Source organism: Crinia signifera, chromosome 1, assembly GCF_055691185.1.
Source record: "Crinia signifera chromosome 1, ASM5569118v1, whole genome shotgun sequence".
Lineage (NCBI taxonomy): Eukaryota > Metazoa > Chordata > Amphibia > Anura > Myobatrachidae > Crinia > Crinia signifera.
This window is the reverse complement of record NC_139217.1, coordinates 367,251,593-367,275,030: the sequence shown is the minus strand read 5'-3', so window position 1 is coordinate 367,275,030 and position 23,438 is coordinate 367,251,593. Positions and strand designations below refer to the sequence as shown.

Sequence of the window (23,438 nt, the reverse complement as noted above, 5' to 3'; positions counted from 1 at the left end):
GAACAAATTCAGTTGTGAAACCAATTATTGGATTTAGTAACACAAATATTTGAAAAATGATGCCCCTCCTAAATCTTTTTTTGGTACTTGTGGAGTATCACGGCTCCCACGACCTTCATCGTATGCTGATCGTATGCTAAAAATCGCATTGCATTGCATCGCATATGATCAAATCGCATGCGATGCGATCGGACCCGATTTTGCACTGAAATGCATCAAAATGCATTGAAATGTGTATTAAAGTTGTGAAATGCCCCTAAATGCCATTTTTCATAGTGCACCACCCCCACTATCAACGTCAACCCGAAGCGTGGCGACCTTTTCATACCCCCACTATCCACGTCGGCGTGGAGTTGAGAATAGAAAGTGTGGCGAGCGCAGCGAGCCCGAAGCGTGGCGAGCGGTCGCGGATACCTTCACAGCTATACGCGTCCCCTCGCGGGCTTCACAGGTATCCCGCGTCCCCTCGCGGGGCTCGCCACGCTTCAGGCTCGGTGGCTCGCTGCGCTCGCCACACTTTCTATTCTCAACTCCACGCTGACGTGGATAATGGGGGTATGAAAAGGTCGTAGGACGCGTACCGCCGCCCCTCGCGCGCTCGCTGCGCTCGCCACGCTTCGGGTTGACGTTGATAGTGGGGGTGGTGCACTATGAAAAATGGCATTTGGGGGCATTTCACAACTTTAATACACATTTCAATGCATTTTGATGCATTTCAGTGCAAGATCGGTTGCCATCGCATCGCATCGTATGGCATCCGATGCGATCGCATACGATTTTTGAGCAAAAATGCTCAAAAATCGGTAAAAATCGTATCGCATCGTATGCCACTACATAAGGCATACAATGCCATACGATGGGAGCTGTGATACTCCACAAGTACCCTTTTTTTTATTATTATTTTTTTGCAACAACTACCACCTATTTTAAATAGGTAGTTGTTGTTGCAAAAAAAAGATTTAGTTTTCAATTACAGTATGAGCAGTTTGCTGTGAAACTGTAATGCTAATATTTTGGGATTGATTCTGAGTTGGGCGTAAGCTGAAATGCAGCCGATATGATAGATCTCTGCATACTGTGCATGTTTTATGAAAAGAAAAACAGTGATTGATCAATCGTGGAACCAAGCATACACACATAGACACAGCTTTCAGCAGTTCCCAGAGAATGCTTTCACTGAAATGGCCGTTTCTGGGTAGTAACTGTGCAGCGCCCATGTGGAGGAACAGAACTGATCTGTCTCATCACATTGCCATAGGCAAAGCTGACTAACATGCTTTGTAGTAGCAATTGGATGCAGACTTGATGCCTATTTCTGACCAGATCTTTTGTGCTCAGCATGGTACAATCCCTACTTTTAACCATTTGAGTGCCAAGTAAAAAGTCAAAATACGTGGGAAAATTGCCAAGCAAGCATTTGTATTAATCATAACGACCTGTAATGTTTACCTTTTAGATAAAATATTTTTTAAGACTATATTTTTTAATCTGAATTTATACAACAAATGTGAGTGACGCTGGCATTTTTAGCAGATATTGTGCACATTTCACCGATGTTGGCACTCAAGAGGTTAGTGATGATGACTGTGGAAATAACAGCAAAAGGAAGGTACTGTACCAGGCTGCTGTGGCCACAGATGCATTGGACTCAGAATCAGGCCCTTTATGTGTATTGTTGAACCATGTTTTTCCTCCCTGATCTTCTGTAGACATTGTGTATACATCATGTCAACGCATAACTTTTTTTTTTCCAAAGCTACGGAACGCTTTTTTAGTCCAAATATTTTTTGCAATTCAGAGTCTGGTTTAAATGTTTAAATTAATTGTAAGTGTTTATTTTTTATTCAAAAATGATCTATTTTGAATGTTGAACAATGTTATACGCGAAAAGAAAACCAATGGACGAGAGATGAACACAGAAGTATGTAAATAAAACTTATTTAATGTCTAAATCAATATAGACAAAATCACACTGTACAAATTTAAGGAGCACATATATATGTAATATGATGTGAATGGGTTAGCAAATACGGTCACTCATACTGTATAAGAAACCCCACTCTTAATTAATTAATATCCACTGTAAAAATTCCTCTTTATGGAGGTAAAACAATTGTTAATGAATACTACCTAGCTTAGTGCAGTAAGTAATAGTTTTTGTCATTCTCCAGAGTAAAACCCCTTTCATTAAAAGATGTTCTCATAGGCGGTTTTACTTTGTGTCCAAATGTATCAAAATACAGTACAATTTATCATTCGGAGGGCTTGTAAATAAAATTATCTATGAATTTCCTGCACACCTGGGTTTGTATGTTCCTGATGCATTTCACTACCATAAATGTGCAGCAAATTCCTCAGAAGGAGCAAAAGACAATGAGAAGTCCCAAACACACAAAGGCCCTTATTCAGATCTGATTGCAGTACAAATTTGTTCTCAAAATGGGCAAAACCATGTGTACTGCAGGTGGGGCAGATGTAACATGTATAGAGAGAGTTACATTTGGGTGAGTTGTTTTACTTCTGTGCAGTGTAAATACTGGCTGCTTTATTGTTACACTGCAATTTAGATTTCAGTTTAAACACACCCCACTCAAATTTAACTGTCTCTGCACATTTGTCCCACCTGCAGTGTACATGGGCCCTTATTCTGATCGGTGCGCCCCGATCAGAAATATGCGGTGATGTCCGTCTTGGCGAATCCCCGCCTTCCATACGGATCGCCACCTCCGTCCGTATGCGGATATGTGGCGGTCCGCATGAATGTGGACGGGGATACGCCTCCTCCATGGTGGGAGCAGCCCCTGCATTCGATGGTCGCCGAACATCGAATGCAGGGCCGCACGCTCCACCAGGTCCCGCAACACAAGACCACACGGACACTTGTCCGTGTGAAATCTTGTATGGGGGTGGGCAGCTGACATCCGGCGATGTCAGATGCCCGCCCTGTACCCACGCGTCACGGCCTCATTACCATGCATACGCCCCGCGTTTGCATGGGAACGCCCATGAAACGCGGGGCGTATGCATAGGGTAATGAGGATAAGTAGCCCCTCACGCCCCTCTACGCCCCCTGTGCGGCGTATAAAGAATCCATGCGGCGAAATCGCCTGCACATGCGCAGAGTGACCTCTGCACATGCGCAGACGATAAACATCGGCGGGCCGTACGCAAGCGGGAATATCCGCACCGATCAGAATAAGGGCCATGGTTTTTCCCATTTTGAGAACAAATTTGTACTGCGATCAGATCTGAATAAGAGGCCATTATGTGTGTCCTATATCAAAGTAATCAGCACAGTTACTTGTGCATAGGGTGGCCAATCCCGGGATCGGCGGGATCCCGGGATTTGGCCCCCAAAATGTGTGATGAGGTCAGCTCTCACGCTGCGCAGGCCACACAGCCGCCCACACACCCAGCAACCCGGCTTATCAGCACAGCACACATTGCACACCCGACCGCCCACCAGCCAAGCTACCTGACCACCCGCCAAGCTACCCGGCTAGTGGACATACCTGCAGCCCACCCGGCTCCCAGCAATATCTGCACGCTCGCCCACCCACCCAGCACCCGCAAATGTAAGTTCTGTGAATGTGCAGGGTGGCCGGGGCGTTTTTTTTTTTCAAATTAGGGAAGCGGATCCCAGGAATCCCGGGATTGAGCATTTTTCAATCCCGGGATTGAAAAAATGCCCCGGGATTGGCTTCCCTACTTGTACATTCTAGTCAAATTGCTTTTTTACTCATTTTCAGCTAAAAGAAGCCTGACATTAGCAGAGTAGCATGGTACATGGCAGCTCACTCTAGCCATGCATCTCATGCTGCATGGTGTATTGAGGCTGGATGTAAAGTATTTGTATAACAGTAACGAAGATGCAACCAAGTAACAAAACAAGGATTTGGTGCCCGGTAATTTCATTGTATTTTAAAAATTACTAGGTGGTCCATGCAAAAATTTTGCATGCATATAAAGTACAATTCATTTTATAGCGAGGTTGGTGGTTTGTAGTAGGATGAAAAAATAACCGGTTCATTTGTAAAGATTTCGACTAGCCGAGCAAAACTGATTATCTTAGCCGTGCCCTATTGACACATCCAGGGAAAGGACTCTAGGGCCAAAAGTCTATGTTTAACTTTGATTTTTAGCAAGCAATACAATGTGCAGTTCTAAATTAACAATTTGTGAGAAGTCTAGAATGTATTCTTTAAAATGGTACCTCATTTATCGATTTTGGTTAAGTATGAAGGGAGAAATGGGCATGGTCACCAAAAATCACCTTCTAGAAATAATATATATGATATTTCTATGTACAACGGTAATAATCCAATAAACCTGGTCTTGCCAAAGGAAAAAATAGAAACATTTTAATATCTTTGGCATTTTTGTTCACACAAGTTTAGGATTTCATTGGGCTGCATTCATTTACAATAGGTATAATAACTTGAGTCTTTTATAGGTATAATAATGTCAGATATTATGTCACTTCAGTCTGATCATTTGTTGTGTTTCCGACGCTAGGTCAGAAGAACATAGATGCTGGCTTTATCACTGACCACAGGAAAGATTATTGCTATTACTGGTCAAAAGTTCTGAGAAGTTGCACATATATATATATACATATATATATATATATATATATATATATATATATATATATATATATATATATATATATATATATATATACATACATATATATATATATATATATATATATATATATATATAGTCTGCAGTTGTTGATATATGTCTGGGTAGGCTAGGCAGTACATATTTTGATGAATTCTCAATAAAACTGTTTAGAGTTTGAATGCTTTTAAGCCTTCCTAGGAACTAATGGCATTTTTTCTCAAATAGGTTCGGTCAGATATAGGATGGGAAATGGTCAACTTATAGACTCACTTAATGCTTTGCTGTACCATTTCAGTTAATAAAATACTGAAGAAAAAGTCAAAGAGTGACTACAGGGAACGCTATAAGGTTTTTGGGGCACACTTATGAAATAAATGATAGTTGAAAAGTTGTAAGAATTAAGATTTAACTTTTATTAGGTAGATAAAAGATTGTTGGACGCATGAAAAAAACACATGACTAAACATTAAATACATATAAATAACATTGTAATATATCATCAGGTTCCACGCGTGCTCTAGGCAAGAAATAAGAGGACAAACAATTTATAGGTTCAGATCCTTCTTTGTTAGTCTAATTAAAGCGAAAATGTTTTAACTGATTCTCCTGTGACAAATGCTTACTAGACTAATTAATTAGTCACAAATATTCAGACAGTTTAAATTAGATCCGTCTTTCTGTGGGAGAAGACAGTTAGAATGGCGCAGAACACACCTCGTTTGTACAATTTCCCCACTTTACGAATAGGCTCAAGATTATATGGAAAATGGAAAAGAGCAAAGAAAAAAGAAGAAAACATGACAAGCATTATCCTCTCAGTTGTGTTGCTTCTGCTTTCCTGGTTGATTACAGCACGGATATTCCCTACGGGTCTCCTGGTACTGATCCGGCCCTTCACTGCTTAGCTTCTGAGTTCAGATGGTTTCAGGCGATCCAGTGTGGTATGGCTGTATTTCTTGTTGATGAGAGAGCAAGACTGAGTGGGAGTCAGCTAAAGTATGCTTCTGCTGTTTACCAAATCAGTGGGTGTTTCCTTGTTACCCTCTGGGGCATTGCAGGAAAGAAAGACACCTCAATGCTGGCAAATGAGAGAGCCATTAGTGACAGGGCAGAAGATAGAAAACAAGAATAGAAGGGGGAATATAACGCAGTGCCCTTACTTCTGCTGTCCACCATCTTACTCAGTATCAGGTGGTGGATGAGAGGGAGGGAACAAAGCAGACCTCCCTTGAAATGAAAATTATAAATATAGCTAGGAGCAGTAGGCAGCAGGTTCTTTGATAGATAGACTAGTCTTGGTAAATCCACCAGTTTATGACAACAGACATATACAAACAAAGGATGTACCCTCTGTCCTAGACTAATATAGTGTTCTGGGTGTCAGTGTAATTATAGTCTGATCACCCAGTTCACCCAGGGGTTGGTAGGTAATTTTGGTGCAGATAAATGAAAAACATTTACAGAAGGCAGCACAATTTAACTCTCAATCTTGTAGAACTATAATGAACAGAGAAATCCATCATGTATCATCAGAGGCAGATGAATCCAGGGGTTTACCAGCACTTTGGGCTGTCACCACCTGTTTCCAAAAGTTCCGGGGAGCGCCCTCAATTAGAAAAATGAGTGTAAATAGAATTGAAAGGCAAGAGAGGGGAAAAAGACAATTGCGGCCGGCGCCACTGTAGTTAATTGAATTAGCGGCGATTACCTCCTATAACAATGGCAACGGAGGATCTGTAGATCTAATAATGAGGCAGAGCAGAGAGGAAGGAAAACCCCCCTGATCAGCGGACGGCGCAACTGTCTGAGACAGAGGGGACTCGAGTGGCGCCTGTTACCTGACTGAAGGTTGTATGCTCAATTTCTCCGTGGTTTGTAGCTGTTGCACGAGCCTCTGTAGGTTTCTGATGCCGAACACTGTTATTATGGTTCATACTTAAATTCTACTATGCATTACCTATTATTAATTTTATACTAACTTGTGCCAATCCGTCCCGTTTCAAAAGAAGTTAATGAAATACTTCAGAAAAACCAACTGGTAAAGATGAGGGTATTTTTGTGGATCCACTAGTACATGAACAGTAAAAAGGGTTGGGTACTTGTTTCCTAGCACGGCCACCCCGATTTGCATCGGGGTGGTCGTGTCGGAAAAATCGCGTCTGTCGCATCGCATGCGACCAAATCGCATGTGATGCGACCGACGCGATCAACGTGATTTTTACATTGAATCAAATGTGAATAGGGTCCCTGGGACCCTATTTTACATTGCCTTCAATATAAAATATTCCCCAGACCCCCAATTTTACCCCCTCAACGCCACCCCACGATTGACGCCAACCCGAAGCGTGGCGAGCGCAGCGGTGTGCGTCCTCCGACCTTTTCATACCCCTACTATCCACGTCGGCGTGGAGTTGAGAATATAAAGTGTGGCGAGCCCCGCGAGGGGACGCGTATAACTTCACAGGTATACGTGTCCCCTCGCGGGGCTCGCCACGCTTCGGGCTCGGTGGCTCGCTGCTCTCGCAACACTTTATATTCTCAACTCCACGCCGACGTGGATAGTAGGGGTATGAAAAGGTCGGAGGACGCGCACCGCCACCCCTCGTGGGCTTGCTGCGCTCGCCACGCTTCGGGGTGGCGTTGAGGGGGACGACGGGGCCATATACAATGTGAAATGGGTCATATTGGCCCATTTCACATTGTTTCCAATGTGAGATGGACTTAATCATTATAATGGCACAAGACCGAAGCCATGCTCCCGATTTCAATGTTAAAAAATATTTTAACATTGAAGCCTATGGCAAAATCGCAGGCATCGCATCGGCGCAATGTTAATGGCCGCGACCGACGCGATGCCCGCGATTTTGCCTTTGCCGGCAAAATGGACCTGATTTCAAAGGAAATCGGGTCCATCGCAGGCATCGTGTACCGTAACTTTAAGGTACACGATGCCCGCGATTGTGGCCGTGATAAGAAACAAGTACCAAGGGTTGACACCCCCCCCCCCATCCTCCCGCTCCTTACTGGTCTTCCATGACCATGGGCCAGATGCATTAAGCTTCAAAAAGTGATGAAATGGAGAGCGATAAACAACCAGCCAATCAGCTCCTAACTGTCATATTACAAACCCAGTCTGTAAAAAGGCAGGTAGGAGCTGGTTGTTTATCACTCTCTACTTAACGCTTGTGGACCCTCCCTAATTGTGCTGTCTTTTCCTCGCTATGCACAAGCTTCCATAAATACTCAGGGAAGCTATGACCTGCAGGATGTCAGCAGTCCATATAAATTCCACCTCCTCAGATTCTGTGTCCCTGAGATAAGCAATGTCAAACCAGTATAACCATCTAGAACACGGGTGTCAAACACAAGGCCCGCGGGCCAAATCCGGCCCGCCAGACCTAGTCATGTGGCCCGCGCAGCGGCCGCCACCCACCCCCGCCTGGCGCCGATTACATTACTGCGGGAAGCCATCACAGTGTGAGTGTCACATCACATTCAGTGACACTCACATGACGACTCGAGACTGACAGACATACCTAACAACGTGAGGAAGCCGAGTGACGCAGTCACTCCGCCGCGGCGCTCGCTGGTAGGAGGAGGGAGGCAGGACAGTGGACACAGACTTGTTAGTGTCACTGTGTGACGTGCCCGACTCCTCCCCGGCTCCTCCTGCGGGCAGCGGCTATGGCGCTGCCATGTGTGACACACGCCCACCTGACAGCAGTGCCAGTGACACCGTGACGTGCATGCTGCTGCGGCTGCCTATCGGACTTGGACGCCGGCCCGGTGGTGAGCTACCTCCTGCCTGTGGTGCCGCGCTGCGCAGCAGTGGCATCAGTTGGTTCAGTATATTTACTGTAAGTTCGGCAGTGGGGTGGGCACTGTTGTGTTGTCTCTTGTTGTCCAGACCAGTCTGTCCAGTCCAGAGTCCGTGGCCAGGCAGGCAGAGAGCCAGGCAAGCAGCACACAGCCGCAGCCTGAGCCCACAAATCTGCAGTGCGGCTGCCTGTGTCCAGGGTCATTATCTGTCCCACTGTCACCACCAGTCCAGAACTCTAGCGAGAGTCCTGCGAACCCAGAGTCCCAGGTCACCTGCTGGGCGATCTGACGTCACGTCACTGTGCCCTGTCCCAGGCCCCAGCCAATCTCCCTGCTAGTTATTACTTACATTATTACAAAAAAACAGTAATAATTGAATGCAGTGACAATAATTTATGATAATAAAGAGTGGACACATAGTCCTACAGATACAACTGGCCCTTTGAGGGTGACCAAACTGCTGATGCGGCCCCCGATGAATTTGAGTTTGACACCCCTGATCTAGAATCTATATTCTCATAGTATTCACTGGCAACCAGGTCCAGCCATAATGATGTTATATTCAAAATACTTGTGCCCCTATTGAAAAAAAAAAACCAAAATGATTTACAAAACATACTGTGGTAAATTACTAAGATGGAAGTTCTGTTGAAGATGAAAAACTGCCCATAGCAACCAATCAGATTCTAGAAGATAATAGAATCTGATTGGTTGCTATGGGTAACATCCGATCTTCCATAGAACCCCCATCTTAATAAATTTACCCCACTGACTTTCACCAGGGATGATAAATATTTGTAACTAGTATACTGTAATGGTTTGAAATCCATCTTAACAATAATAAATAAAACAGCAACAGGTCCAGCTGACAAGGGACAACACTGTGGTCAGCCAGTCCCATGTCAGTCAGTAAGTTAGGAAATACAAATAGACCAGTATATCTGTGACCTATTGAAAGCCACATGCTACATATTTGCCGACCAGCTGCGGGATGAAATACGTGTTTAACTGAATTTAAAGGTGGTAAATCCATTTTGTGATGTTTAAAAAAAAAAAAAAGACTATTTTTACTAACCATTGGATGTTGTGCAATTGGTCACTTTTAATTCCACTACCATTGCACCATCCAGGAGCAAGTCATATGTGGTGGTGCATTTATAGGCTGAAACATGCAATAATTACACCCTTGGTGTCCCCAAATTACATATTAAATGCATGGTGATGTGATAACCGATGTAACACAAGAGTAATGGTGCCCGTACATGGTGCCATTGGCGGATTCAGGGGGGGGGGGGGGCACCCGAGCACGTGCCCCTCCTGTCATTTCATTTTGTAGCTGAGGACCAGGGCTTTCCAACGAGCCCAGCTCCATGTCTCTAGCCCCCCTGGGAACCAGAGATATTGCCTGGCAAAGCTGTAATGTTTTTCCCAATAGGATAATATGGGACCCGTTAATTCCGACCCCCACCCGGTTCTGATGGCTGCAAGTTCTCCCTCTGGCATCACAGAAGCTTGTGGTTTGGAATTGAATATCATTCAATTCCAAATCGCTGGGCCTTCAATATGATACCAGGCTGGTCCATATCGGTCAATCGTTTCCAGAGATATTGCGGGTAAACCATTTTTTTATTTTTGAAATGTAATTTCATGGCTGTTCATGTATTTGAGGGCAGAATACTTTGACACCAAACGTTCCAGTTTCACTGGACCAAAATCATTCAAAGCCCACTCAAAAGTTCTTCAATATGATACTTATCTCATTTAAATGGGTAAGTTGGTTCCGAAGATATAACCGGTTAAATGAGATAACTGGTTAAAGGGGGGATGGAGGGGTGGTTTTCTCTCCATCTCACACCAGAAAATGCAGGGACTAGGCTGGTGTAAAAGGGGCCAACCTGGGAATGCATTTTCTGGTGTGAAAGGGGTATTATTTCAAATAGCCAGGACCTGCAGTGCTCTGAATACAGCGAGGCTCTGCCACGGTTAGTGGCTATCACTTCTGCCTGGCGGCGGCTGTCCCCCATTTACCGCAAACATGAATTCCCCCTTGGCAATGAGCATGTAATCCCACATGGCAACGAGCATGGAACCTCTGGCAATGAGCATGTAGATAAGCAGCACTTATGTAGCATAATTTTTAATAGGCATTATGGTGTTTGGCATAATACATAATGGCGTGTAACTTAACGTGTAATGGACATTATGATGTAAATGTTTAATGCGCGCCTTTGGCGGGCAATGTCCCGTTTATGAAGCATATTGTGAATTTTGGCTTAATCTGTGTGGTATTATGTGAATTTTGGCTCAATCCATGTGGCATTATGTGAATTTAGGCTCAATCTATGTGGCAGTTGATGAATTTTGGCTCAATCCATATGGTATTTTATGAATTTTGGCTCAATCCGTGTGGCATTATATGAATTTTGGCTCAATCTATGTGGCATTATGTGAATTTTGACACTATCCATGTGGCATTATGTGAATTTTGGCTCAATCCGTGTTTTATGTGAATTTTGGCTCAATCCGTGTGGCATTATGTGAATTTTGGCTCAATCCGTGTGGCATTATTTGAATTTTGGCTCATTCCATTTGGCATCATGTGTAAGGGGCAAGTATAATGGGGTCTAGTATTTTGTTGCATAATGTGTAGAAGTTTAATATGGTGTGGTACACTACACTCAAGGACACGCCCCCTGTTGAGTGGCCACACCCCCTTTTCGGCACGCGCACAGCTACATCCTTTACTTTTGTCGCCATGGTGGGCCTGCATACTTTATATGCCAGGGCCTATTTTTAATCCCATTCCCACCCTCTCTGTGATGTGCGCATCGGAAGCCCAAACGCACAGTGTATGGGCACCATAAGTGCTGTGTATTTGTAGATGGATGTGCACTCCTTCTGCACAATCTTTTGATACTGTAGGGTTTCCCACATATTGCATGTTGGAATCCGCCTGATCATTGAGAGAAATGCTTCTTAATTATTTTATTACATATACACCTAGTCACTGTATATGCCTGCCTACCTAATGTCTGTGCTACTTTCAGTCTATCAGACTTTTACTGTATGTCATCTAGATGAAAATATTACATGTGCTAAATGACTGCACACGTTTACAGTATCCTGTATGAAGGGTTTTAACATTTTCCAGTTGCAAACAAAATATGTAAGTGCTGCACTAGCACCCTCCTCTGGTTCAGACTGGAATATGTCAGTTGTAAGTCACGTAACTTCTCTACTATCCAGGCCAAACTTATTTGTGCACAGTAATGGCTCAGGAAATAGTTACCTGTCCCTGAAGGCAGAATACTGAGATATGACGAGAGCCTCTAACAAGTGAACCATGAATGTGTAAGAAAATGTTGTGCATGTTGTCTTTAACTCTCCCAATTATGACTGAAAATTGTTATGCACAGAAATGGATTGTGGCAGCCAGAATACTGAGGTGAAGGCAATGTTTGGTGTAAGCCCAAATTGCAGTCAGTTTTGGCACAAACTGTGCTTTTTATTTTTATTACTTAAGGGGCCTACACACAGGGCGATTTGAGGGCATTTTATAAGTGATCTCTTAGAAAATGTCCCTGCATCGCTTCATGCAGCCAATCAGGGCTGAGCTATGCGTCTCCATGGTGATGCATCGGCCAACCATGCTAGCAGCCTCTGTAGCATTGGGACAGTGCTACAGAGGCTGTTATCTGCACTGGAGAAAGCCGTCTCACCCGGCTGTCAGTGCGGGGTGAGCTGGCTCTGCCGCAGAGAGACCAGCACTGGACCCTGGATTGGTAAATATGTTGGTGTAAAAGTGAGGTGTGTGTTTGTGTGTGTAATAAAGTTATACTTTTCTGTGTGTACTGTATGTCTTTTATTTAAACATTCTTTTTACAGGTGGACTACAAGTCCCAGCGGGCCCACCCGTTAATGCCCTGCATGCTGGCGCTTGTGGTTCTCCAAGTCCCAACATGCGGGTGAGGCCTGCTGGCATTTGTAGTTCACCTGTATAAAGCAATGTTAGGAATGTCTGACTTAACCCTATCAGGCCAGCGTCCAATGCCCTGGGACACCGGTGACAGCCCCGGGCTTCAGCCCTGGATGGGTGAAACCTGGGGGTGGGGACCCCTTTATTGGGGGGTCCACACTCTTCCAGGTACCCCGTACAAGGCTGACCAGCCACGGTGCTCATATTTTGGCTGGAGGACCTTATGTAAAAAAAGTCCCCCGGCTGTGGAATGACACCGTTGGCTGTTGGAGCCCGGTGCTGGTTTCAAAATACGGGGGACCCCCAGATGTTTCGTCCCCCGTGTTTTTGGAACCAGGACCGGTCCAAGAGTCCGGGGCTGGTTTCAGAAATACGGGGGACCCCTATGCTTTTTGTTCCCCGTATTTTTTGTACCATGTCCGGCTCAATGAGCCCGAGGCTGGTTATGCTAAGGAGGGGGGACCCACGCCATTTAAAAAAAAAAAAAAAACTTTTACACATTTTTTTTTACACAGGACAATGCACAGATCTCAATGATCTGTGAAGGGTTCTGGCCAATTCGCCTGTCAGAACCTGGTCTGCATGTGTGGCAATTTTTAGACACATTTTTCTGAATATGCAAATTGGTTATTTTTCAATGGGAAAACCTCTGGATGCGAGTTCCAGCGGGACTAAAAATCTCACTTTCAGAATGTGCGATTTCACGGCAAAAAACGCGGGTTTTAAAGTTTTTCCCATCTCATTAAATATACGCATTCGGGGGGAAAAGTGCGATTTCGGACGTTTTCTGCCTAAAAATCGCAAAAATCACATTTTCGCATCTCAATACATGTCACCCTGTAGGTTCATTGCTTACCCATCACACTTCTGATACCATCTGAATTGCTTGCAACAGCACTATTGTGCATTACATGAAATTGGAGATTTCCGTATTTTTACATGCTTGTGCAGTTGCAAATAATCGCTCATCTATGTAATTGCAGCTGTAAATCATATCCTTTGGTGAAAGGCCATGCAAATTAATTGCAAGGAACTGCCAAGAGGCGATTTGGTGCAACTATAACTACAGTATAGCAGTACACGTACCTGTATGTAAATATTTCTTAATAACACTTTCCAAACTGTCAGTCTGTCTGTCTGTTGGCAGGTTGCTCAAACTATTTTGCTCTCAAGTTACAGCAGAATGGCCGCCACATGCATGATCAGCAGACTGCACAATAGCATTACAGAGGAACCAATCAAAATTGAAGTTACTGAAATGTTATTACTTAGTTTCTTAAACAATTGCAGCGACCAGCTTCTTTCAGAGTGCATGCTATGTATGTGTTTAATACTATATATTCATGCATATGTTACATTTTTATGCCTGTTGTGTAGGCTCTGGGAGAGTCAGTGCGTGGCAGAAGGTGATGGCAATGCAGTGGGTGGTAGGGGGATGCGTTTGAGAGGGAGATAAAGGGGGGATAAGGTGAGCAGAAGGTGGAAGTGTCTAGCAGGGATATGCAGTGGTTGGCAGGTTGATGTAGATGATTTAGGAGAGGCATTGGGTGATGAGGATGGCAGACTGACAGGATGACTAGAGACAGCAAATGACTAGGTAGATGCATAAAGTGGCAAGAGTAGGCAGAGGATGAACTATGAAGAGGTGTTGGGTGACAGGGGGGAGGCAGTGGGTGCTGAGAATGGCAGAGGGTGACAGGAGACTGCAGAATTAGACAGGTGGATGGCAGAGGATAACTAAATACAGTCATCAGGTGATAGGAATGCCAGTTGGGAAAAAGGAGAGGCAGAGTGACTAGGGCGAGGCAGAGGGTTACAAAGTGTGTGGCAGAGGGTATTAAGGAGGCAATGGGTGACGAAGATGACAGGGACAGGAGAATGGCAACAGGTGATCAGAGAATGCACAAGGTGATGGGATGGGAGAAAGCTAGGTAGAGGCAGTGGGTAATTAGGGAGATACAGAGGTGACGGGAGAGGTCACCCTCTGTATCAAAGGGGATGCGGTCACAATGCCGCCAATTGGGATGCTAGCAGTCTAAATCCCTGACCAGCTGTGGCAAAACAGGTGCTGGAATCACAACATTAGTGGAGACGCTTATGCGGTATCCTGACAGACTGCAAACTAATTTAAAGTATCCCGGGATCGCATACTGTTAGTCTAATTTAAAATGAAATATAGTAACATAGTAGTTAAGGCTGAAAAAAGATGTGCGTCCATCGGGTTTAACCTTTTGTTAGTGTATGATCCATTTATATAAATTGTATAATCTAATTGAATTCTAGATAGATCATGATTATTGCTTGTACCCCTGGATGTTATTATAATAGATGTCTGTCCAACCTTATTTTAAATATATAATGTGTCTGCCGACTCCACCTATTCAGAAAGAGCGTTCCACAATTTAACAGCCCTGACAGTAACAACATTTATTTTCTCTAGTCTAAATTCCCTGTCCACATGTCCTAAAGTCCTTCATGAAAGCAAAAAGGGTGACTGATAGTTCCTTATATTAGCCCCTGATATATTTTTACATGTCTCACCTTAAACGTCTCTTTTCCAGCGTAAACATCCCCAATTTGTCCAATCTGCTTCTTAGCTTAATTTCTCCAACCCTTTTATTAGCTTTGTTGCTTTTCTTTGTACTTTTCCAGTGTGGTGCCCAGAATTATACTCCATATTCTAGATGTGGTCTGAAGGACGTCATTAAAGACCAAGGGTTAGCCACACCGCCTGCTCCGTGACCACAGCTGGAACTTCAGGACCTATAAGTTACTACAGTTGGGTCCACATATATTTTTGTTATGTTGTCTATGTCCACAATAATGGATTCGGAATGAAATAATAGAGATGCAATTAAAGGGCAGACTTTCAGCGTTAGCTCAAGGGGTGGAACAAAAATATTGTATGAAATGTTTAGCAGTTGCAACCTTTTTTATACACAGACCCCTAATTTCAGGCACTCAAATGTCGTCTTAACTAATAAGTTAATTCTTAATACTTTGTCAATAATCCTTAGCAGGCAATGGCTGTCTGAAGACTGGAACCAATGGACATCACCAAATGCTTGGTTTCCTCCTTTGCAATGCTATGGCAAGCTATTACCATAGATGTCTTCAGTTGATGTTTGTTCATGGTCTTCCAGCATAGATTTCACTTGCTGAACACCATTCACCAACACCAACACCGCCCCTCGCGGGCTCGCTGCGCTCGCCACGCTTCGGGTTGACGTCAATAGTGGGGTGGCGTTAACAATGGGGGGCATTAACCATACTTTATAACCATACTCAATGAGAAATTGGCCATATTGGCCCATTTCCCATTGCCCCCTATGTAAAATTGCGTTGATCGCATTGCGGCCCATTATAATGGGCCGCGATCAACCCGATTTTGACTTGGAAAATAATTTAACATTATTCTCTATGGGAAAATCACGTTGATCACGTCGGGTCCATCGCGTTGATTGTATGCCTTAAGTACCTTACACTTAAGGCATACAATCAATGAGACGGGCGCCGTGCTAGGAAATAAGTACCAATATCACTTATAGCTGTAACCATTACAGCACAGTACAATAAAAGCTGTCCGTGCTGCTTAGTACGCAAAGTGCTACTTAGTACTCAAATAGGAAAAACTGTTAAACGCAGCAACATCTCTATGGTGCAGCATATGTTAAACTGTTAGCAGCGCCGGTGTCAAGGCACGGTGCTATACAATTTCTACAGCTTAACCCTATGGATAAATTAAAATGAGCTTAAAGCTTAATTTTCCGGTTATGGTGGTCAAATCGTCTCAGAACTAGGTTCATATTGAAGGGGAGACATTAAGCTACCAGAAGATGTGAACCCCAAGTTTCTGAGGCCACCACAAGGCTAATGGCAAGTGTCAGAACCCATGGTGGGTCTGAAGAAACAGGTCCATTATAGTTTAGTTCTATGTGTCCTTGAGACTCGAGACTGGTAGCATATGAAACAGGAGAATCTTGGTTTTCTCCGAGCAGACTACTAGTTTGTGATACTGGGAAGGGAAGCAGCAAGCACCTGCAGGTGCAGTCCCCTCCAATGCCTGTCCTTGCAGGGGTTTCTGGCTTCCTCTGCAGCCAGGGCACCATTGCCAGACTGCGGGGAGGTGACAGTGAGCAACCCTCCGCTCTTGTTGGTAAGCTCAGTATTGCACAGCAGGTGCACCCAAACCTTGACAGTGGTGCTGGTAGGGGAGTGGAGCTGCAGGCTGATCATTGCAGCATCTGTGCTTTTGTGAGCAGACCCTGTATGTTTTAACTAGTGTAATGAGACGCACCTTCAGCATTCCCCTTAGACATATACATGTAAAACCTGTGCCATTGCTCGCTCCATAGATGTGAACTTCCAGGAAGCCCTGGTTCACCCTTCCTAGCCATTTTGTTAATCAGGATGAATGCAGTAAACCAAGCTCTCACCTTCTATGTTAATTAGTGTCTTTAGTTGTATCAATAATGTGTTACAATTGTACTGTTAGTTATCTCAAAAATACGCAGTGTGTAGGAGAGTATATGTATTTATTATTCTCCAGTTTTCTAACAGCAAGTCGGTAAGTCCTGGATATCAAATCAGCAGGTGGACCTATGCAGTATCACTCTAACAGGACCCTTAAGGAGTGAGGGGATGTCTTTTAGGGACCCATGTCAGCCATAGGTCCCTTAACCTAGGACCTATGTTCCTGCCAGGTGACCGCACTGGTCTCAAGTGGGCAGTGGGATGAGGAAGAAAGGGGATGGGGATCGTGGTGATGGCGGGATATTGCTGGAAAGAATTCAGTTGTCAGTGAATCCCTGCTTCCTCAGGGATTGCACGTAGAGACTGAGTTTTAAAGGGTGAATTAAAAGTTTGTCAGCGTTAATGTTGACAGCAAAGATTAGCATCCTGCTCGCTTACTGCTTACCCTGTGTTGGTGTCGGGGAGAAATCCTTCCTTCGCCATACGTGCCTGGCCCGGCTTCACAGTTACATGGAACACGACTTCTGGGATGCCGTTCTTACTAGATCTCAGCCGTCTGGAGGCGCATCACTGCTGACCCTGTGCGCTCAACTTTTCTCCAGGAGGAGACTGTGCAGACTGTTTGAATTTATGTATTAATTAGGATGCTGGTGGGATGCTCGTCTGTCCCCAACGCATCCCCAATGCCAGTGTAAGTCCAGAATTCCTCTGAATATTTGGGCATCTTTGTAGGGACTTTGGACGTAGTACAGTACAGGTCACCCTTGCTCCATCACTGCTTGGCTGGGCCCTCTCCTGCAGAGCGTGACTGAGTCAGTGCAGACTGCAGAGATGTGTGTATACAGGACTCAGGAACTAAAATATAGGTAAGAGAAGATCTCAACTCAGGAAATTCAAAATCCCCCAGGAGCTGCTACTTATCTTCTACACTGCCATCGTAGAGTCAGTCCTAAACTCATTGATCACAGTCTGGTATGGAGCCGCCAATGAGAGTGACAGACGGAGGCTGCGAAGGATAGTAAAGTCAGCAGGAAAGATTGTTGGGGTCAACCTCCCGCCTTTTTTTTAACTGCTCTCTTTAACACAATGCTTACTTTGGACAACAATACACACTACCACGCACCAATCTGTTTAGATTTCTAGCATTTATGGTGCTTGTAGTGCTTCCTGTTCACAGGTTTTTTTTATAGCTGTTTTATATTCTAAATCAACTGTTCTTCCTTTAAAGTACCATTCTTTACAAAGATGTCCTTGCTGTTTCCATTGATTCTCAAAGTAAACAGCTCTCTGTTTCATATGAAAGCCTGGATTGAGTAGGTGACCTTAGAATATTTCGATAAACATGTATTGAAAGTGGAATAGACTTTGAGAAGAAGCAATTAGCCTTTTGTTACTTTGAAGAAATAAGAATACATACTGTCTTTACACATGTACAGGCACAAAAACATTGTTGTCCTCCTTAACAACCATAATTAAAAAGGTAATTGATTGTTTAAAAATGTTTTTGTTGCAACTTGGACTTTTGTCGCAGTTACTACTGAGAGTTTATGATAATTAATCTACTGGGACACCTACTGGATATAGCTCTAATATGCTGTGGTGCGCAAACACTTGCATCATCGGGTGGACATTGGCTGCAACATCAGACATTAGAGGAGGGTTCTGAGTATCTAGAAGCCCCCCTCATGGTTTTCATTTTAGATACAAAGATGACTGGGTCTGCTACTAGAGAGCGCTCTGCATATATGTATATGCTGAGTGACAGCAGTTCCCTCCAGACTACAAGTCTGCTCTCAGTCCTAGGTGTGTCTTGTATATGAGTGTGTGTTTGTATACAGCTTTCCTGGGTGCAACACTCAGTGGGGATGTGTAGTCTGACAGAATAGTGGCACTCACATGTGCTTCACAAAAATGGCATAGGCACATGGGAACATATCGATGTTTCCTCCTTTTTCAAAACCAGAACATAGTACTTAAGGCTGAAAAAAGACATTAGTCCATCGAGGTCAACCTATCTAACTTGTAACTACTGACTTGAGTAAGTCATATCTATAGGATTCCCTTTGTGGCCCAAACTGTGTATCCAATTTTGATTTCAATTCATTAACAGTATTTGCTGTAACCACCCCCACCCACAAAAGCAGAGCGACTCACCTAAATACCAGTAGACAGGAGCTCCATGTGGCCGTCCCAATGGCTGGCTTTCCGGCTCTCATTTACTTCCGGGTATGGATAATGTCCTGCAGGTCCGTGATGACAGCCCTCCGGCAGAGCACTGCCCGGGAAGTGTTGATGGTTGCCAAGCAATAACCCCGCTTGTAGCTGCTTTGGGAGAGAGCTAAAACAATAAACAACCAAGCACATAAACAATAAATATAGATTTCTAACTGGTGCAATGGTCCAATCTAACGGTGTATATCAAAACAGTATTATAGTAACATCTTAAAAGATATATAGTCATAAAGTCCCTTGGGTTTAATAGTCTCTAATTTAAAGATCTACTGTGCCTCTTGTTGTTGCAATCTATTTCCTTTGTCGGCTTTTTGCCCCAATATTTAGGAACATGGTCTATGATGGTATATCTAAGGCTCACAAGGCCTGGGCAAAATGCTTTGTCACACGCTGATCATTGTTTTTATTGCTTAAAGCTGCCCGAATATGATCGATATAGGGCAATGCGCTCCCTGATAGTTCTGCCGATGAAACATAATCTGTAGGGGCATTTGATCAGATATGTCCTTAATGAGGATGGTAGAAACATTTACCATTGATCATTGCATTGCACGTGGTATAACCCATACATTTGTACCCCCCTCAAGTTTACTTTGGGTGTTAGGGTTTAACTTAGTAGAAATGTCCATTCTCACCACATAGTCTCTCACAACAACAATTAAGAATTTTTCAGATTTTTCAAATCTCTATCCAATTGTATTCTTCTATATTAACTACAGATGTCCAATTAAATCAGCCAAATCTTTGAAGCAATAAGATTGAAGTCCTCCAATTTGTTTAGCAAACTACCATGTCTTGCAGGTATGTAGATGTATGTATCTCTGTATGCAAGGTTGCAAAAAGTAGTCCAAAAACTCGGAGGTAGGACTATACAGAAAGTTTTGGGCTGATTATTATTGGCTGTACTGGTGGATGGGATGGATTTTTGTGAATTTTTTTTTGTGTGAAAATCTGTCAAATAGTCTTGAATTTATGGAGTAATAATTCCCTCTATAACTGCCATCTCAAAAAGTGAATACAGCTCATTTTTATAAATTACTGTATGGTCATTAGTCTATCATAGGTGTTTGGATCCATGATTTATAAATACACTTCTTTATTTTATAATTCTCGAGGTCCCAGGTAATGATCCCCCCTACCTTGCCTGCTGGGAGAATCATGATGTCATCCTATGATTTTGAATCGTTCAATGTTGCCCATTCCTCCCTGGAGAGGTTGGAGAATGATTTGGTTTCAATTTGTTCCTTCGAGTCACAAACCTGTACATACATTGCTTTGATGAAGCTTTGCATGGGAAAATTCTTGGATGGTGGGTCAAATCCAGACTTTTTTCTAAAGACATATTTGGAGGGAGATCTAGTAGCCAAGAAGGAATGATTTTTATTAAAGAAAGTACAACATTTAAAATTTCTATTAAGTCTATACACCTTCCAATCAAACTTATTCAATTTCTATGTGGGTATAAATGAGATGCCCTTATTTAATACATGAATCTCCATATCTGATCGTTGTTGTTTAGAGAGATTGAAAGTTAGATTTTCTTGGGGCAACCCTGCTGGTTAACCCTTTGGTTGGCAAGTAAATTTGTCGAAATAGGTGTGAAAATTGCCAAGCAGACAATATTATTTATCATAATGACCTGTAATATTTACCTTTTATATAAGAAATTCAATCTTTTTTACACAACATTTTTAATTGAATTTAAAAAACAAATGTGAGTGATGCCAATTGTGGGAACGTTCCCATGTGGGATGTTTTTTCTTGGTAATACTCCCAAGAGCTTAATGTCATGCAATAAAAACTCAATGTCTTTCTTTAAAGAGGCTTTAGGTGTTCGAGTTTATACATACATTTTGCTATACAATTGGGAACAGATGCACAAGTCAGGAATACTTGCCAAACCGCAAGCAGTCCAACATAGGTGACAGAAGACCGTCACTATGTATAACTAAAAGACAGCTTGCCAGGGTGCAACAGTCTGATGGAATGGTGACACTCGTGGGAGCTTTTCAAAAACGGCACAAGGGAAGTTGTTGGCCTTTCAGATTTTACTCCTTTTTAAAGATCAGAACAAGTACAAAAGCAGAGTGACTCACCTAAATACCGGTTGACGGAAACTTTCCTCCATGAGGATTCCACCCATGGGTGGCTACCAGCTATCAACTTGCATAGATAGTCCGGTCTTCATTTGTGGGTCGAAACCATTGGGACTTATTCACAGTATATCTTGTTGCATGCAGATTTTAAACATTGGGCACTTGCACCCAATGGTTAAATACATTCCCCTCCATTGGTGGTTTTTCCCATAGGTAAAATCCGCCACTGTAGTGAAGCCAAAAGCAGTTTGTGGGACTGCACTGGCTTTACTGTGACTTCCTATTGGAAGTCCAACCTGACAGTCACCAAGGCAATCCCATTGGAGGGTGTTCCCTTCTTCAGGGATACTTCTCTATTGGCTGCTGAGCGGCAGCCCATAAAATCCAGGGATTGCACATACGCACTATCTACATCGGTACTGTGCATGCGCTGGTCACGGTGCCTGTCATCTTTGTTATACAGGCAGCGGGACCTCCATGATTTCCCTTCTATGGGCTGTTGCCGAAGCAGCCCATAGAAGCTGGCCGCATGCGAAGTGCAGAGGTTTATCCTGGCGCCTGTCATCATAGTATAGTTACCCAGGAATGCAGTGTCTGTGGCAGGGACCAGGAGGAGTGGTGGCGGCAGATGGGGGGTGCCTGCATCGTGGCCAATGGCAGCCCCCTCCTGCCATGAAACAGGAGCCGCCACTGTTCACCTCTATATCAGGCCCGGAGTTCATTGTGTTCATTTTTCACACATCTTCAGTAATGCTTCAAATGGTTTAAAAACTTGTCTAAAGGTGCTCACACATGGATAGATTTAATGTACAATCCAATGTCTTATACAATTTCACCCAAATTTTCTAAATAGTAATAAAGCAACAATGTACTTTATAACATATATCCCTTTCATGGAAGTCTCGTAGCATCACAACAAAACTAATTCTCTCATCTTTGGTTTGATTCCCACCAAGACCCTAACTGTGTGGTTTGAATGTTCTAGCTGAGTGGTTCCCAAACTCTGTCCTCAGGACCTCACCCAGTTCACGTTTTCACCCAGCAGTCATTACTGACTGACACGTTTTAAAAGATCCACAAGTGGATCTAATTATTTCACTTGATTCTGTTCGGAGTTGGATTGACAGAAAACCATAGCATATGTGTGTATATACTGTACATGTGGCAGGGAACTACTGTAAATAACTTACAAATAAATACATAGGTAAAAAATAATGCTCAGTGAAGCCTCTGCTCGAATTCTGAGCACTACTCAAACAGCATCTCTGACAGTGTTCTATAATCCTTGCAGATCATGTGACTCCCTGAATAATTGTTATTTTCATATTGATTTACTGTGTTTTCTTTTAGGAGTTTGTCCAGCTGTCCAAAAGATTGATAAGTGAACCTGATCTGAAAAGGAAAATTATTTATAATGCAAAACAATATGTTCGCACCTACCATTCATGGAAGCTTGAACGGGAAACCTATCAATATCTTGTACAAAATCTGACAAATGAATAGACTGTAAAGTGGAAGGAAATTACCACCATTAAAGTTCATCATTATTTTAGAAGCCCTTCATTTACTACATTTTCATATTGTGAATTTTTTAATGTCTTTTTTTTATGTTGGGAATTTAAAGAAAGGAATGTTTTAAAACTTGTTTTGCAGAGTATGTTTTTAAAGGGATTATCTTTCCATTGTTGTTGCATTTGTGTTTGCATGGCTCATTTTTTATTTTATACATTTCTTTTGACTTTTCAGCCTTGATGCATTTATTTTACTGCATATGTTCCTAATTTATTTTCTGTGTTCATAACTTTTACAATGAGCTTTGTGGTAAAGATATATTTTTTTTGTGTAAACCAGCTATAAAATACTAAACCTTGTATACTGTATGTACATACTGGCTTTCAAATGATTTTGTTTCAGATGCATTTCTAATACAAATAAAGTCATTTTATAAAATGAGATAGTACACGTGTGTTTTCTGCACATTTAATCATGTTACAACATATTTCTGAATGCTTTTTGTTCTAATGTCAGCTAAAGTAGCTGAGAAATTATATTCCTTTAAATATGAGCACATTGTAAATGCACCTTGATACATTTATAATATAAACCTGTTTTAATATGCATTTTGCTTAAATGCATAGGGTACTTTTGTGTTACACATGCAAATGGTTTGTATGCGTTTATTTTTGTTTTTTAAAATGTATTAAAAATGCATT

The 23,438-nt window shown here is 42.9% G+C and overlaps 1 protein-coding gene across 2 annotated transcripts in view; it reads left to right on the top strand.

Annotated features, from left to right (window-relative positions):
• The window catches only part of GLT1D1 (glycosyltransferase 1 domain containing 1), a 116,805-nt gene extending 93,627 nt beyond the window's left edge, over positions 1-23,178 (top strand). Inside the window, exons 12-13 of one of the 2 annotated variants that reach the window (XR_014444700.1) lie at positions 19,849-19,930; positions 22,576-22,711. Coding sequence is in view for 1 of the 2 variants with exons in the window: in XM_083150553.1 (XP_083006679.1) it covers positions 22,576-22,728 (153 nt within the window). In the remaining variant the exon portion in view is untranslated. Of the gene's footprint in view, positions 1-19,848; positions 19,931-22,575 lie in introns of both variants that reach the window. The other variant, XM_083150553.1, reaches the window with a different exon arrangement.
• The last annotated feature ends 260 nt before the right edge of the window (positions 23,179-23,438 follow it).